The sequence below is a fragment of the Acinonyx jubatus genome, chromosome A3, assembly GCF_027475565.1.
Source record: "Acinonyx jubatus isolate Ajub_Pintada_27869175 chromosome A3, VMU_Ajub_asm_v1.0, whole genome shotgun sequence".
NCBI classification, from domain to species: domain Eukaryota; kingdom Metazoa; phylum Chordata; class Mammalia; order Carnivora; family Felidae; genus Acinonyx; species Acinonyx jubatus.
This window is the reverse complement of record NC_069388.1, coordinates 60,438,364-60,456,470: the sequence shown is the minus strand read 5'-3', so window position 1 is coordinate 60,456,470 and position 18,107 is coordinate 60,438,364. Positions and strand designations below refer to the sequence as shown.

The following is an 18,107-nucleotide window of genomic DNA, read 5'->3' as shown; positions in this document are numbered from 1 at the left end:
TATCTTACCACATCACACTACTTTTAAAGAAATTGTTGCCACAGGTATAATTTGTTGCCTACTCAACTGTTATCCTTGAATTTATTTTAAATGTCATTGTAGATGTAGATACATTGGAATGTGGCTTTCGTTGGCGCACCTGGGTGGCTCAGTCAATTGAGCATCCAACTCTTGATTTTGGCTCAGGTCATGATCCTCTGGTTTGTGAGTTCAAGCCCCATCCATATCGGGCTCCAAGCTATCAGCTTGGGATTCTTTCTCACTCTGGCTCTCCATCTCTCTCTGCCCTCCTCCACTCATACATTCTCTCTCTCTGTCTCTCTCAAAATAAATAAATAAACTTAAACAATGTGGTTTTTGTAGTTCTTGTCTTGGAATCTGTGGTCTGCTAGTGGTTTCTTCTCAGCCTTCATGCTGGTCTGTCACTGTCTGACTGCTGCTCCTTATTTCTCAGTAGCCAGTTGCAGGTCTTGCTTGGGGTTGAAACATTGTTTCTGCAGCTGCCTCATTCACAGCCCACGTATAAAGCAAAAATTTTTCAGTTTCCTTCTTTCAGAATCAGGCAGAGGAGAAGGTAAGGGAAAAGGGGACTGCTGTCTTGGAGAGGGCGTTAGCTCCTCTCCCACCTCCTGTCCACTGTTGGTGCTTTTTTGTCTTTGTTTTTATGTCTCCTTATTTCTTGCCTTTTTGTTTTTCAATTTCCTTTCCCTCCCACTTCCTCCCACTGAGGATTGGAGGAATTAGAGACACTTAGTGTTACAATCATTTTTCCGCTGGTTTACAAATAAGTTGGGTAAGCCATGGAACCCTTCTTTTCCACAGAGATTTTGCTTTGATTTTCACAAGCATTAAAGGAGGAAGTAAAAATCATTTCATGATATTCCAGAGGAGAAAGGGCCTAGGAGTCACCGTCCACTCAGGGCCTACTCTATAACTGTACATTTGGCTCCATCCCATATTAGAGATGTGACCGAAGGCCCATCACTGCGTCTCATTGTTCCCGGGCCTTCCTAACCCTTGGTATGTGCATAACCCCTGGGGCACTCCAGAGAACAATTACCCAAACCTGCCCTGCAAGGCCAGGTGGTGCAGAATATTTCTGGGTTACCCTTCTCTGTCCCTGCATCCCCTTCTCCTCTTTTTTGGCTCCCTGGCAAATATGCTCAGCACATGGTACTATCACAGCTGTAGAATGGAAAATGTCATGTTAGTCAGCAAGTACAGTGAACAGAGCGCATGTCTGCCCAGAGACAGATATGTCTCTCGAGCCATGCTTTCAAGACGTCTCCTGGGTGCCCACCCAGGCAGGCTTCATCGTGTCTCTCACCTGCAGATAGTCCTTGGTCCAGCAGCTGCCATCTGCTGAGCCGGCTCACATGTCTGACAGGCAGGCAGCTGGATTTCTTATCCTTAACAGTTGCCACCTTTCTTCTTCCCTCCCTCCCAGCTGTTCATAATTCCTTCCTTCATTCCCTGCCTGTCCCCCTCCTTTCCTTGTTTCTGTTGAACATCACTTTCAGCTTCTTCTGAACCTTTCCTTTTCAGCTAATTCACAGCATCCTTTGCCAATGCCACTTCCCATGGGGCAGTCAAGTGTTGGCTTAGTGTCTCATGATACTCATGATAATAGGGATGCTGGGAAGTGTGTACCAAACTGTGGTCTATCAAATATAAGCCCTCCCAAATGTTCTATGCAGAAAGGGTTCTGGGACCAAATAACTGTAGGAAATACTATTTATGTCTCTACCCATGGTGAGGCCCACTGCTGATTCCTGTAACAAAGGCTCATACAAGTCCTGTGATGAAGAAGCAATTGAAACTTTATTTTCAAACTCCCTAAACTTTTTGCTAAGAAACCTCTTTCTGAGTGATAGCCACCGACATGCAGGGTAAATAGTGTTTGTGGACCATAGTGCGAGAAACACTGAACTTGATGCTCTCAGAGGTCGGTGTCAGATCTAGAGCTCTAGTTTATTCATTAGCTGATGGTTTGCTTGAAAGGCACGTGAACCTCGCATGGCAGGAATGTGGTGCTGGACAAGTCCTCTTCAGTGGAGGAGGATGAACATATCAGTCAGGGATCTGCACAGAAACAGAACCAATAGGATGTGTGTGTGTATATAGTGTGTGTGCGCATTTGTGTGTGCATGTGTGCATGTGTATACAAAAAGAGGTTGAGATAGAGATTGAGGGAGATTCAAGGAATTGACTTGAATGAGTATGGAAGCTAGAAAGTCCAAATTGCAGGACAGACCAGACAGGCCACCCGCCCTCATGAGCTGGTTTTGCATTTCAGGTCCCAAGGCAGTCTGCTGTCAGAATTCCCCTTCCTCAGTGGACTTCAGTCTCTTTCCTATTAAAGGCCTTCAACTGAATGGAGATGGCCCTCTCATGATATGCAGGGTAATCTGTTTTACCCAAAGTCTACTGATTAAAATGTTAATCTCAGGGCACCTGGGTGGCTCAGTTGGTTAAGTGTCTCACTTCGGCTCAGGTCTGATCTCACCATTTGTGAGTTCGAGCCCCACATCAGGCACTGTGCTGATAGCTCAGAGCCTGGAGCCTGCTTTGGCTTCTGTGTCTCCCTCTCTCTCTCTGACCCTTTCCTGCTCACACTCTGTGTCTCTCTCACTCAAAAGTAAATAAACATTAAAATGTTAATCTCACCTAAAAATACTTTCATTGAAACATCTAGAGTAATCTTTGACCAAATATCTGGGTACCATGGCCCTGCCAAGTTCGCACATCAGGATAACCATCACCATAAGGAGAGCAGTTATGATGGTGATAAATCCTTGATGGCCATGAGCCGCTACAGGACTACACCTTGGGGGGAGGAAGGGGCACAGATAAATGGTACCCATTTTGTCTTTTTGATGTGGCCCTGGCTAGTGATGTTTCAAAAGTACTGGCCAGTAGATCCTGCTCATTAAAACATGTTTTGAGATCGACAAGTAGGATGGAGAGGACCAGGCACATTATAGATGGCATAGATATGGTCTGCCATGTGCTTCTCCTGCAAGTAACTGAGAGAAAATCTTTAGCAATCTGTCACATGGAATAGGATGAGCTGTGAGCTCACAGCTCTAATAAATGAAAGTATTATCCTAAGCTCTGTGGGTGAGAATTTATGTAACACTTTTAATTAAGATAACTGCAGGGGAATGGAAAGAACTTTCTAGTAAGTGACTCTAATGAATGGATAATGCCCTTCTCCTTCCCACCTGGGGAAGATGAGGCTCAGCCACTAATTAGTGTAATTAGCACTGAAAGTGGAAAGATTTACCCCCTTTTTCTCCTTTCTTCATCATTGGAGCACCTAGGCTCTTTGTTTTTGCATGCCTGGCTGCCCCTTCTTTCCTTTATGAAGTTCAAGTTGCTTTGGAGTTTTCCTTGAGTCCCCATCAAAGTGACTGTACCGCCTGTTCCTGGGTGAAGCTTAGAGTCAAAAGTTAGTCTCTGGCTCTTTAAAATCCCTTACTGGTTTGATGTATTTTTAGGAAGTCCTTTTATGGTAAGCTTGAATTTATAATTGAGAAAAGGCTCTTGTCTTTTTAAAAGAAGGCAACCCCTTGGGGCAACTGGGTGGCTCAGTCAGTTAAGCGTCCAACTCTTGATTTCAGCTCAGATCATGATCTCAGCTCAGATCCTGATCTTGTAGTTCTCGGGTTTGAGCCCTGCATTGGGGTCTGTGCTGACAGCTGAGAGTCTGATTGGGATTTCTCTCTCTCTCTCTCTCTCTCTCCCTCTCTCCCTCTCTCTCTTTCTCTGAATAAACTTTAAAAAAGAGAAGACAAACCCAAAACAGCAGAAACATGTGCTAATTTGTGTGTTGCTATCTATGGACATAACTGAATGAAAATTTTATTTCCTACTACACCTGTTAATCAGAAAGAAGGAAGGAGAATAAAGTAGGAAGAAAGAGGAGACAAAGGCTTAGAATGTAATTAACAATAACTGTGGAAAAATAGTCACTCAAAAGGTTTCTCCAAGGAGACTGATCCCACTGACAAAAATGGCTCTGTTCTCTTTGCTGTTTCCCTGAGATGCAGGAAAACAGGAGAGCCTTGGGGATGAGAGGCTCTGGGGAACCTCTGATTTGAGTTCCCTGGACAGGGTATGAAGATGCTTTGTGAATCACATAGAAACCAACTGCTGGTAACTGGGGACAGTGTGCAAAGGGGCTTTTGGTGCCAGATTGGTTTAAAGTTCAAAAGCCAAAATCAAACTTCTTTGAGAGTCTGGTTCTAGAGGGTTTAAGTGCATTATTTATAAGGTGTTCTATTGAAATCTGAGGACATGGCTAACATATAGTATTACTTGGCAGATCCTTTACATACTATTGAGAAACAGTTGTCTCTAAAGTGTTTTATTTCATCAGATGCTATTCTAATTTTATATTCCCTTAAATATAATAATGGATAAGTATGGGTAATATTTTGTTGCCCTAATATTGAGTGCTTCTTTTTCATTAAAAGTGTCCTTGACCTTGAATCTATGTCTGATAGAAGCATAACTGGTGGAGTCACCAAATCATAATTCAGAAAGCTCTTTCTACCTTACAGTAGTTGTAAAGCTCGGTTGCACAGTACAGTCACCATGGGAGCTTTGAAAAATCTCAATATCCAGACCAATTAAAGCAGAATCTAATGGGTAGGGCTCAGGTATCAGTACAGAACTCAGAGGATTCCACTCTGCAGGGTTGAAAACCACTTATCTAAGTGGAAGTAAACTTTTAGGGCTAATAGACCTAATATGCAGTGGTACATGTTATAAAAAACTACTTCTTTGCCCAGCACCCCCTCCTGGTACCTCCTAGGGCTCTGCTGGTCTCAATGGGGCTAAGAGCTAGTCCTTTCTGCCTTCCTTCCAGTGGCAGGCAGGTAAATGTTTGCCAGTGCACTCCCTGGAATAAAAAAGCTCTGATTTCCAGATTCTGTAAATACTCCCAGCATGGTCAATTTTTTCCTACCAGTGTGCTTCTAGGGAGCATGGAGTTGGGAGGAGAGGTGCACAGTTAGCTTCCATCGGCTAGTGCAAGCCTGCTCCAGAAACGAGTGCCTCCTTCTCAGCTTCAGATTTGCCCACCCCCAGATACTCCTGTCTCCTTTAGGTGGCACTAGTAGTTTGAGCCACCTGGATGAATACTTTTCTGTTGTATGGTGTTCTGACCAGCTAACAGAGCACCCCCCATCCCCCACTTAAAGAGTATAGATAATCTTTGGAAAATGGCAAAGGAATGTGCTAAGGCTGGGGATATTTGGGCAATTAGCTTTCTGGATTATACTTTAACTTGTGAGCCTGACTAGGGTGAGTTATAGATACAGCTATAGGTGCCTGAGCTGACTATATGAGGTTTCTGAGCCTGCTGATTTGAGGGCCAGGCTCTGAATGAGAATACATTCGCCAAAGTTATTAGGGGAGCTCCTGAGAGGCAGGCTTCCAGTCTTCTGTGGTTGACTGACTTCTACCTCAACACAGGTTACATACCCCTAATTCTCACCCCCACTCCTCAAAAAGCACTTTCACGTAACTTTTCTCATTGAATCGCTTCAACACATTTAGGGAGGCCAAACAGACGCTATCTTCGATCTGCAGGTAAGCAATTCTGTGGAAGCTCAGAGAGGTTAAGTGCAGTGATTCATCCAAGTCTGAGCAATTTGCCCGAGCTAGTAAGTGGTGGAGCCATGACTTGAACCCAGAGCTTCTGACCCCAAGTTTAATGCTCTCCTGACACATGGCCTTGGTCTGCCAGCCATCTCCCATACGCATGGGATAGGCAACTTAGGTAAAGGAAGAAATGAGATGAAAAGTAGCAGATCCCTGCCTTCCAGTCTGGTGAACTAATTCTTTGCCAGTCCTGTTTAGAAAGCATGCTTCCTGAAATGAATGTGACCTAACAAAATATGTTCCTGCTTGCTAAATATTAAGTTGGGGGTGAAGTATAAATGGCTTGCAAAATATGAATGGCACTGATGAACTGTAATTCCACAAATAGAATCAGGAGCAACCTCTGTAGAGAATGAATCAAATCCAGAGAACACCTGGGACTCCAAGAAGTGGCTACAGAAATATGGCTTGAAAGCCCAGGGGCTGTCCTTTTATGACGTCCTTGCTGACTGCTCCTTCCGCCATGCTGATGGAGTCGTTGATGTAAAAGCCAAACCAGGAAATGAGTCTGTGCAGACTAGTGCGGTAAGTGAAGTGAACTCCTGGGCATGGCTATGGGCTTCCTTTGGTGCCCTGGATGGGTGAGGCCCCCCTCAGACTAGATCCCAGGGCAAGACCAAGGTTGAAAGGCAGCATGGAGGGAAACCAGCTTGGGTTTCCACGAAGGAAGATGGCTTTGTGCTTCCCATGTTACACTTCACTGAACACCACTTGGGGACGTGGAGACCATGTCTGGGAATGGTTTCTGAATATAAATAGATTACACAATAATGGTACATAAGCCAGGAGCTGGCATTATGAGTCTCAGAATTATTCAACCTTGTCAGTTATTCACCTTTTATTGGTGAATTGGATGGTGAAAATGCCCAAAGCAGGGATTTCTATGGTCCTCTTATATTGTCACTCTCTTAAAGATATATTAGTCTAGTGGCTACCAGCCAGTATTTAGTGGATTCCCCATAAGTATAAAAAGAAATTCTCTTAAGAGATTATGGCACTGGACAGGTGTATATTGAAAACTTTCAAAAGGTGGTTCCATTGTGTCAATGGCTCTGGAAGGAACATAGCTTCTCAAAATGCTTGACTCTGGTTCACAATCAAAGGATAATTAGGTTCCTAAACTTCAGCATGCTTGAGTCAGTGAGTTTGAGGGAGGGCCCAGATGATGCTGAAGCTACTGGTCCAGGGTCCACACTCTGCAAAACACTGACGTGTAGACAGTACCCAGAGGATGGTCAGAAGTTTAGAATTATGGAAAGACTAAAAAGTATCACAATAGGAAACAGAAAATCAGGATAAAATGAATATTCCAAATTTGTAAAACTGAAGGAAAACTCTTTTAGAAGATAGTAAAGGCCCATACTCTGAAGTGAAAATCAAAATGTGAGCAACAAAGCAGATGTGCCAGTAACGGCAGCCCGGGAGAGACCACTGAGGAGGAAATCAAGGTCCTCCAATGTACCATCACTTTATGTATTCTCTAAGGCTCTGATTCAATGTCATGATCACTGAGATGTCTGTCCATCCTATAGAGGTAAAACCCCAGTGTCTTTGCCACTCCTTTAGGCTGGCTGGCCACTGGGTTCTGTGCATCCTCCTGAGGAAGGGCTTTTTCCGTGGGGGCTACATTAACCACACGATGTGGTGTTTTAGCCTTCTTAGTGCCGTGTGTTTACAGTGAACTACAAGGAGGAAAATGTAAAAATTGGTTGAGAGAAATGCAGAATTGACAGAAGACTTGTGTCCAGGAGTTGTGTCCCCTACACTGGGATGTGGAGTGATTGCCATATTGCAGGGAAATTTCATTTGTGGGTTTCCTCCCCCAGCACAGTTTTCTGATTTTGTAGTCATTATTCAGTAATGTTATTAGTTCAGGAAATCATATGTTATCGTATGTAATCTAACCATATGTAGATTTTCATTTTTTAAATACATTGGGCCCTGGATATTTAGAAATATCAATCCATGTCAATTTGAACATAGCTCACTGTGAGCTGGTGACAATGTGGTATGTTCAAGTCCTCTCTAAAACTGATTTCTCCTTATTTTTTCTTGACAATTTAAACAAAATCTTATGGGGACAGGTTGAAGAGTCTGGCTTATAAATGGGGAATTTTACCTCAAATTTCTTGTGCTAAAAATAATACAGTAGAAGTTGAGAAGTGTACAGTACAGTTATCTCCACAAATATTGATGGAAAAGGGACAATTTTATTTTCAGTATTTGGGGCCACAAGCTATCTGGATTTATACCTAAAATTGAATTGTGTGTGAGGTAGGGAGTAACTGAAGCCATGAATAAGTTGATTATTTAGGGTTCTCCCAGACCCCCACTGGGAAGGACCCCCTAAACTTCTAATGATAAAAACTGGTTTGTAGGGACGGATCCAGGAAACTCATTTACACTGAGAAATAAATGACTAAAAAGGCCTTGCTATGTAGTATTTCTAAGATGGATGAACAGGTGGGAGGAGGAGACCAAAATGCATTTCCAGGGGTACCTGGGTGTCTCAGTCGGTTAAGCAACCGACTTGATTTTGGTTCAGGTCATGATCTTGTGGTTCAGGGACTCGAGCTCTGTGTTCAACTCTGTGTTGATAGTGTGGAGCCTGCTTGGGATTTTGTCTCCCTCTCTCTCTGCCCCTCCCCTGCTTGTGCTTTCCCTTTCTCTCTCTCTCTCTCAATAAACAAACAAACATTTAAAAATGCATTTCCAATTAGAGGATTTCAGGCACCCCTTAAACCACATTGCATTCATGACTGCTCATGCTGTTTGTGCACAAAGCCAGCCTTGATGTTCACAGACCCACTCTAGTCTTGCCATTTATTCCTCTAACAGATATTCATTGAGCTTTCACTAGGTACCGATCCATGTGGTCTGGACTTGGGGTAGGAAGACCTGCCTGTAAATGCTACTTCTCCAGTTACTAATTTAGAGATGTTGAGCAAATAATTTAACACTTTAAGTCTTACTCTCCACATCTGTAAATGAGTGGTGTAAAGTCCAAACTAAAAAATGCATGTCTGAGTACAGTGCCTGGCACTTAGGAGATGCCCAGTAGAGGTTACCTTCTTTCTTTTTCTTTTTTTTTTTTTTTAATTACAAACACTGTGAATCAGAAATGAGCATTTATGGAATGCCTGTGGGCTTTATATGCAAGGTGAGTATTTGTGCTCTCATAGCACACGTGAGAAGACAAAGTCACAAGGCCTCTGAGAGGTTATATCGTGAGATGGCAGGGTTTGAACTATCTGCTGGGACCTTACACTGTGTTTTTCCCATTCTGACACTCTGCTGTCTGACACCCGTATTCATGTAACATATGGTCTGGTGTGTTTCCATCTGGGAGTGCATAACGCACAGTTAGAAGGCCATGTTTTGGGATTGAGACTAGGGAGAACTCTTGAGGGATAAGAACATGGTGAGAATGAGAGAGAGGACATCTTTCTCCTTCCATCCTTATGTTGTGGTTGACATGTGGTTCCCCTGTCTGCCTGTCTTGGGAACATCAAGACTGATCTCATCATGCCCTTCATCCATGTTCTTATCATTCACCACCAGACTTCTCAATCCTCATTCCCATCTCTGAGTTTCCTCCATTCCTCCCTGACTCCTAAATTCCCTCCACTGTGCCCCACGGAACTAGAAGATATCAGTACACCCACTGTAGTGTCAAGTGCTCTGCAGTGTTCTCTTTGCCTGCTTGTCTGGGTTTTTTCTCGAGGACCCTGATTTCTCTCCCATTCTCCTTGGATCTGTGGGTGGGAGAGGTGGGTGCTGTCCTTCCTTATTCCTTGCTGCTGTTTCTTGACCATTCTCCCTCTGTCTTCCTATGTCATCAGAATGTACCACCCATGACACTTCCTATGGCTGACATTTTCTGACTCCCAGGTTACCCCCATCATTAATTGAAGATTGTAGCTTCCAGTGACTTGCTGTCACTGGATCCAACCATTTTTTAATGTTAATCCCATGAAAATGACCCTTCTCACATCCTGGCCTTTCATTTCTCTGACCTCCTCTTTTCTGGTGACTTTCTCCTCCATCCCATCTCTACCAATCCTGCCATAGGCATCCCCTTGACCTTGTCATTACAAATAACTCTTCCATCATGACCCACATAAATCAGTTCCAAAGGTCCCACTTTTTGACCTCTTTTTTTAAGGTCATTTCCTCTACTACCTAATTCCAATCTTTCAACTCACTGGGATTATATAATTTGTTATTTCTACTCCCTGTTGTCTGTTCTCTCTATCCTTTTGTCCCTCTTGTACATGCTCAGCTACTTTTCCTCTCTTAAATTATTATTCTCATCTGGCAAAACCCCAACCCTGGTTAAATCCACCTCTCTGCCTTTTCTGCATTATAGCTGTGCATCTGACTGCAGCAGAAGAAACCAGAGAAAAGCACATAGCCACGGTACCTGGCTTCCCTTTAAATTCATGACCTCTAACTTCATGAATCTCTCCATGAAGAACCTCATGGATCTCTTGTGCTGTCCACCTCCTGTAGTTTTCCAATCCACTCAGATGCTCATTCTCCAAGATGTCTATTCTTTTGTCCTCAAACTTCAAACACCATCTCCTCTTTGCTTACTCTAAGCTAGTGACCTTGCTTCCCATTTCATTGAACATTGGAATGAATATTCATAAACATCCACTTCTTATCTGCAAATCTCCAGCATTTGTGCCTGTGTTTTCTACCCATATTACTTCCAGGATGGCTAAATTGTCCTCACTTCTGTCTATGGTCAACCCTTTCATGTGTGCACTGATCCCTATTTGCCATTTACTCATTTGCCCCCTTTCTATTCTGTATCATCATTATTACCCTTATTTCTGCATCTTTCCTATCAGCACACAAATATGGTGTTCTTTCTCTCATCTTAAAAATATAGGATTTTGATCCCCATACTTGCCTCTGCTTCTGCCTCATTTGCCTCATTTCTCTGTTCCTTTGTAGAATCCAACTCCTCAAGAGTTGTGTATGTTCCCTTTCTCTAGTCTTGGCAATTCTCCCATGCCCTCTTGAATGCACTCCACTTCAGCAAGGCCCCCTCTCCACCAAAACCCTCTCTTTCCAGGGATACATGTATTACTAAATCCAGGGGTCAGTTCTCAGTCCCACTCTTACTTGACCTACTATCAACATTTCATATAGTTGGTTACTTCCTTGAAATTCATTTGCTTGCAGAAAACACTGTCCTGTTTTCCTCTTACTTCACTGACTATTCTTTGTTAGTGTTCTTTGTTACTTCTTTCCCATGTTCCCAGCCTCTAAATGCCAGAGGGCCTCAAAGTGCGGTCCTTGGACCTCTTCTCTCTCTGTACCCATTCTCTACATGATCTCATCAAGTCCTGTGGCTTTTAATCTGTGTGCATGCTGGTGACTTCCACATTTAAATCTCCAGCCCTGAGTCCTTCCCTTATCTCCACCTGGCTACTTGCCATGTCAATGGGATGTCTGATAGGCACCTTGAACCTAGTACATCAGACACCAGATTCAGATTTTCCCATTCAAGGCTACTCTTCCCATAATCTTCCTTCCATAAATTCATTGCAACTCCATTTTTGTAGTTCTGTGGGCTGAAAACCGTAGTGTCATCCCAAACTGCTCTCTTTTCTCCCACACCCATATATGACCTCTCATTAAATGCTGTCAGTTCCGTCTTCATAATATGTCTGTAACTCAGAATCCAACCACTTCTCGCCACGTCTGATACTACCCTGGTATGGACCTGCTTCTGTCCTTGACCCTCTATGGTCTGTTCTCAACAGAGTAGCCAGAGTAACCTTCAAAATGATATTTTTATAAATTAAATTTTAAAATTGTAAATAAAACTTAAAACTATGAATTCTGTCACTTCTCTAAGAGAGTAGATCTTAAAATAGATCACAAGAAAAAATCTGTAACTATGTGTGGTGATGGGCATTACTTATTTATTGTGGTAATCATTTTGTAATATATCCATATATCAAATCATATTGTATACATAATATAATGTTATATGTCCATTATATCTTAATTAAAAAAATTTGTTTCTTGTCATGTTAAAGTTCTTGGATACTTCCTTTTTCACTCAGAGGAGAAGCCAGAGTCACTTCCATTAGCCAGTAGGCTTTACGGAGTCTGCATCTGGCTCTCTTCCTCATATTGCCCTAGCATCATCTCACCCCTTACCCTTGCTCACTCTGTTTGGACTACACCAACCTTCCTAAAATTCTACAGACATGCTAGGCACACACTTACTCTTACCACAGGGTTTGGCACTTGCTGAGTCCTCAAGCTTCCCCCAGATCTCCATATGGTCACACTTCTTGTTCCTGCTGGTCTTTGCTCATATTTTACCTTCTGTTTAAGGCTTTCTTTTTTTTAGGTTTTAACTTCTTTGGAGCGCCTGGGTGGCTTAGTCAGTTAAGTGTCCAACTCTTGATTTTGACTCAGGTCATGATCTCACAGTTTCACGGGTTCGAGTTCCATGTCGGCCTCTTTGCTGGCAATGCATGGTCTGCTTGGGATTTCTTTATCTCTCTCTTTCTCTCTTTCTCTCTCTCTCTCTCTTTCTTTCTTTCTTTCTTTCTTTCTTTCTTTCTTTCTTTCTTTCTCTCTCTCTCTCTCTCTCTCTCTCTCTCTCTCTCTCTCTCTCTTTCTCTCTCTCTCTCTTTCTCTCTCTGCCCTGCCTCTGGTTACACTCTCTCCGTCTCTCTTGAAATAAATAAACTTAAAAAAAAAACTTCTCCATCCCCTCCCATCCCCTGTTCTTTATTCTCCGTCCTTATTTTTCTCTATAGCATTTATCACCATCTGACCTGCTGTATGATTGTTTATTATCTAGCTCTTTCCCTGTAGTGTGAGCTCCATGAAGGCAGGAATTTTGGTCTTTGTTTATGGTTTCTAGTGCTGCTGCCTAGAAGATTGTATTGCTGGTGACATGGAGTTGTGCTTGATAAATTCATAAATCAGTTGAGTGAGCTCTATGTGTGGGAAGCCATTGTCCTCAGACCAGTTTTGTATGTACCAGTAGAGAATGCTAGGTGTAGAATGGGTTTCTTGGCTACTTTTCTTCATTTGGGGCTGGGAGTAATAATGGAAAGATTTTTTGTGTGTGAATCTTAAGTCCCACCTCCTCCAGAGAGTCCTACTGACCCTCTAGTCCTTGAGAACTCTTTATTCTGTTGTCAGATTGCCCAGTAATTATTGTCTCGACCTAGCACCAGGTGCTGGGTGTCTAGTGCTCTGCCTTCCTAACTTTCTGTGTGTGGGTGCATGCGTGTGAGCATGTGCATACAGTGTCTCCCTGCTGGAAACATTATCTTCTCTGGGGCACAGATGAGATTGCACATGTTTTTCTGACTATCATTCATGACATCTGGCACAGGGCTCCATATAGAGCAGGCCCCAGTACATGTTGGTTGAACCAGCAGTTGAATGATTTTACCATGGGAGTGAGTGCTAGGAGCTGTATAAATAAGGCAGAGATGGGGTGCCATCTGGAGATTTCTTCTTTGAATGGTCTGAATGGCTTCTGTACTTTGTCCTTTATTTAGGAGACCAACAAGAAGACAGTCCATGCGAAATACTGCAGCAGATTTGTCCATGCACCCTGGAAGGATGGGAGCTTGGTCCACGTCTGCATTACCAAAGAGAAGTGTACCTGGTACAATGAGAGAATCCACACAGTCCTTGCTCAGATTCAGAAGAGGTTGGTAAATTTGCAGGAGGGTACAAGTGGTCTAGTTTCCCTTGAAACTAAAATCTGTGACTTCTCTGTAAATGCTTAACCACAAAAAACAGCCAATTAACATTGTTATGTCAGGGTTGCCATCTGATGGTTTGCTCGTGGCTTTTTGTTTGTAATAAAGGGGAATGTTTGGATCCAGATTCCAAGCTGCTTTGATTCCAAGCAGACTTTTTAAAAAAGACAGCAAAGAAATATGTCATTATGTTGGTTGTACATCACTATAGGAGACTAAGGAATGCTTCTGCTCATGTCTTGCATTTTTTGTGGGCCATGAACATATTGCAAATTGTATTACACCTGTCCTCTGTACTTGTATATTACATTTCAAGGCAACTGTTAACAATGTTGTGGAGTATTTTAATACAATGGAATAATGTATATTCAGCTAAAAATAACTTCATGTGGTCCTTGTCAACCTTGCTGGTTCTTAAAATCTGCCAGTGCTAATGCATCTGAGGTACTAATGCTGTGACCTCAGCATCAGTCCCATGGGGATGATCTACCTTAATGCTTTCACCTCCCTGATGCCAGAGGACAGCTTTAGACCACAAAGACCAAATCCATTTAGGTGCATGGCCTCTGAGGTCATATGGAGCTGGATTATAATACCAGCTCTGCCACTTTCTGTGTGACCCTGGGCAAGTTAGTTAATGTCTTTGTGCATTGGTTTCTTCATTTATAAAGTGGGAATGATAATGCCATTTACAAATATGCCCTATGGATTATAGAGTATAGACTAGTACTCAGTGGGCAGTAACCACTTGAAAATGAGAGTTCCTTCCATCCTTCTATGTTTTCTGCTATAAAATCACAAGCTGCAGACAACTGTTTGCCTCATATTAACTCTTCAGAGCCCCAGTTTCTTAAAACCCACCTGGCAGTGGGTAACTTAGAACAAGTAATCCTTGTGTCTGGAGTCTTCTGTTTATTGTTTTGGGGTTGACTTTTGGGGACAGTAGTTTGGACTTCAGGTCTGGGGAAAAAGGATGCTATTTAAGACACTCCACTTGGTACCTGCCAGATCTATTTGTCCTTCTCCACCCACCAAGTGTTAGGGGTTGTTGGGAACTTCTCTCCTCTTTTCTATTCTCCAGAAGTCTTTGTGGAGAGTTGGTATCACCTCTCCCTTAAATGTATGTAGAATTCACTACTGAAACAATCTGGGCCTGTAGTTTTTCTTTGTAGGAAGGTTTTTAATTATGTATTCCATTTCTTCACATACACATAGAACTGATGTTAGTAATTTACGTTATCTTTATTTTAAGCCTGGTTGGAGATTATCCATTTTATTGATCTTTTCAAAGAATCAGGTTTTGGTATCAGTGGGGTTTTTTCTCTGTATGGTTTTCTCCTTTTGGTGCCATTGATTTCTACTCTTTATTATTTCCTTCTTTCTCCTTACTTTTAAGTTTCTTAAGATGGATGCTTAGATCACTGATTTGAGAACTTTCTTTCTAATATAAGCATTTAAATTTTCTTGGGATATTGCTTTAGCTGCCTCTCACATTATGTTGTATTTCATTACGTTCACTTAAAAATATTTTGCAAATTTCCCTTATAATTCTTCTTTGAACAAAGGTTATTTAGAAATATGTTGTTTACTTCTCAAGTATTTGTGGATTTTCCTGATAGCTTTTAATTGCACTATGGACGGAGGGATACTGTATGGCTTTAGTTCTTATAAGTTTATTGAGACCTATTTTGTTGCCCAGGATATGAAGAAAAACTACATATTCTGCTTTTGTTGGGTGGAATATACTATAAATATCTCAGTTCAAGTTGATTGATAGAGTTGTTTTAGTCTTCCATATCATTACTGACTTTTTTATTTAAATTGTTCTACAAATTGTTGAGAGAAGAGCACTGAAATCTCTAGCTATAGTTATGGATTTGCCTATTCTTTTTTCAATTCTGTCATTTTTTCCTTCATGTATTTTGAAACTATTAGTAGGTGTATGTACAGTTAGGGTTGTTATGTCCTCTTGATGAATGAATTCCTTTAATATTATTAAGTGTCCCTTTTTATCTCTGGCAGTATTCCTTTTTCTGAAATCTGCTTTGTCCAGTATCAATAGAGCTGCTCCAGTGTTTTTTTTTTTTTAATATATGAAATTTATTGTCAAATTGGTTTCCATACATCACCAGTGCTCATCCCAACAGGTGCCTCCTCAATACCCATCACCCACCCTCTCCTCCCTCCCTACCCCCATCAACCCTCAGTTTGTTCTCAGTTTTTAAGAGTCTCTTATGCTTTGGCTCTCTCCCACTCTAACCTCTTTTTTTTAGCTCCAGTGTGTTTTGATCATTTTTTTGCACGGGTTCTCTTTTTTCTATCTTTTTACCTTTACTTGTTTGTGTCTTATATCGAAATAGGTTTCTTAGAATATATATGGGTATTGTTTTTTAAATCCAATCTATCTTGGCCTTTTAACTCCATATTGTTCTCCAAAACAAATAGACAAAGAGACTAAGATAATACATAATACAGGGAGTAAAAAACAAAAACAAAAAACAAAAATAAAACTTCGGAGAAAACCAACATATTAATATTCTCAGAAAGACAGAAAATATTGCACTCAGAAAGTTGGAAAATACTGTTATACATACATATAGATATTAAGAATTACAAGAGCTCTTCAAAATATGATAGCCAAAATAAATGATTCAATGGGAGAGCTGGAAGGTGAAGGCAGTCTCTCAGAAAGCAACACAAGCATCCTGTGGTTGAGGTTAACATACATGTGTACCTACAAATAGACAGCTTATAGACATATATAAAATGAAGGGGAAATCTCACAAAAAATTTCAGAACTGAGAGACATGTAGTTCCAAACTGAAAGAAAGTTGCAAGGAATGTCCAGAAAATGAGTAAAAAGACCTATTCAGCATACATCATCACAAAATTTTAAATACTAGAGATAAAGAAAAAAAATCCTAAAATCTTCCATTTATCCCCTCCCCAACCTCTGGTTGGGTTTTTTTTTTTTTTTTGGTTTGTTTCTTTTTATCTGTTGGTTCCTTTCACCCATTTTTCCCACCCTGCCTCTTGGAGTCAGCAGTCTTTTTGTTCTCTGAATCTATAAACTTGTTTTTTGTTTTTCTTTTAGATTCCACATATAACAGAGATGATATGGTACTTGTCTTTCTCTGTCTGACTTACCTCACTTATTTCAAGGTCCATCCATGTCATTGAAAATGGCAAGATTTAATTCTTTTTATGGCTGAATGATATTCCACTGTATATATATATATATACCACAATTTCTTTTTCCATTCATCTGTCAATGGACACTTAGGTTGTTTCCGTATCTTGGCTATTGTAAATAATACTGTAGTGAACATGGGGCTGCATATATCTTTTCAAGTTAGTGTTTTCTTTTTTGAATAAGTACCTGGAAGCAGAATTGCTGCAATGTATGGTAGTCCTATTTTTAATTTTTGAGGAATCTCTGTGTTTTCCACGGTGGCTGCACCAATTTACAGTCCCACCAACAGTGTACAAGGGCTCCCTTTTCTCCACATCCTCTCCAACACTTGTTATCTTTTGTCATTTTAATAATAGTCATTTCTAATCTCTACCTTTTATTTTAGTATTAAGATCATTTCCTTAATGTGATTATTTATTTGGTTGGATTTAAATCTAGATCTTGCTATTTGTTTTTTGTCTTACCTGTTCTTTGTTCTCTTTTTACTCTTTTTCTACCATCTTTTGTTGGAGAGTTTATGATTCCATTTTATTTCTACCTTTGGCTTATAAACTCTACCTCTTTATTTTGTTTTGTTGTATGTGTGACAGCATTAGAATTTACAGTATACATCTTTAAATTACCACAGTCTACCTTCAAATACTATTCACTTCATCTATATCATAAAAATCTTATAACTTCCATTCCTCTCTTCTGTCTTTTCTATTGTTGTCCTATACTTTTTTTTTTTTTTTTAAGTAGGTTTCATGCCTAGTGCAGAGCTCAGTGCAGGGCCTGAACTCAGAATCCCGAGATCAAGACCCGAGCTGAGATCAAGAGTTAGATGCTCAACTGACTGAACCACTCGGGCACCCCTATTATTGTCCTACACCATATTTCCACATATGCTATAAACCATAATGTATTATAAATAATCAATTTTTGTATAAATAGATTTAAAATGAGAATTAGTGTATTTTGTATTTATCCACATATTTGATATTTCCGTACCTCTTTATTCTTTATATTTATCCCAGTGCAGGTCTGTTGATAATGAATTATTTCAGCTGTCTTAGTCTGAAAAACTCTTTAATTTCCTTTTGTTTTTGGAATATTTTTTGTTTTGCTTTATATAGAATTGTAGGTTTACACTTTATATTTCAGTACTTTAAAAATCTTTCTCCATTATCTTTTGGTGTGTTTGATTTATGGTGAAAAGTTTTCTGTTATTTTTATGTCACCTCTGGATGCTTTTAAGACTTTTTTCTTTATCATTGGATTTCAAATTATATCGTGATGTGTATTGGTGGTTTTCTTTTTTTCCATTTTTCTTCTTTTTGGGTTCTTTGAGCTTCTTGTATATATTCATATATTGTTTTATCAAAATTGGAAACATTTGGCCATATTTCTCCAAATATTTTTCCTGTTTCCCTCTTTCTCCTTTTTCTTAGTTTCTACATATATGTTAGACTCCTTGACATTGTTCCATGAGTTGTTTATTCTCTACTTTT

The 18,107-nt window shown here is 40.7% G+C and overlaps 1 protein-coding gene across 1 annotated transcript in view; it reads left to right on the top strand.

The window, feature by feature from the left end:
* Positions 1 to 18,107, top strand: part of VWA3B (von Willebrand factor A domain containing 3B) — a 204,484-nt gene that overhangs the window by 85,723 nt on the left and 100,654 nt on the right. Inside the window, 2 exon segments of the mRNA XM_027072611.2 lie at positions 5,999 to 6,195; positions 13,218 to 13,372. Coding sequence (XP_026928412.2) covers positions 5,999 to 6,195; positions 13,218 to 13,372 — 352 coding nt within the window.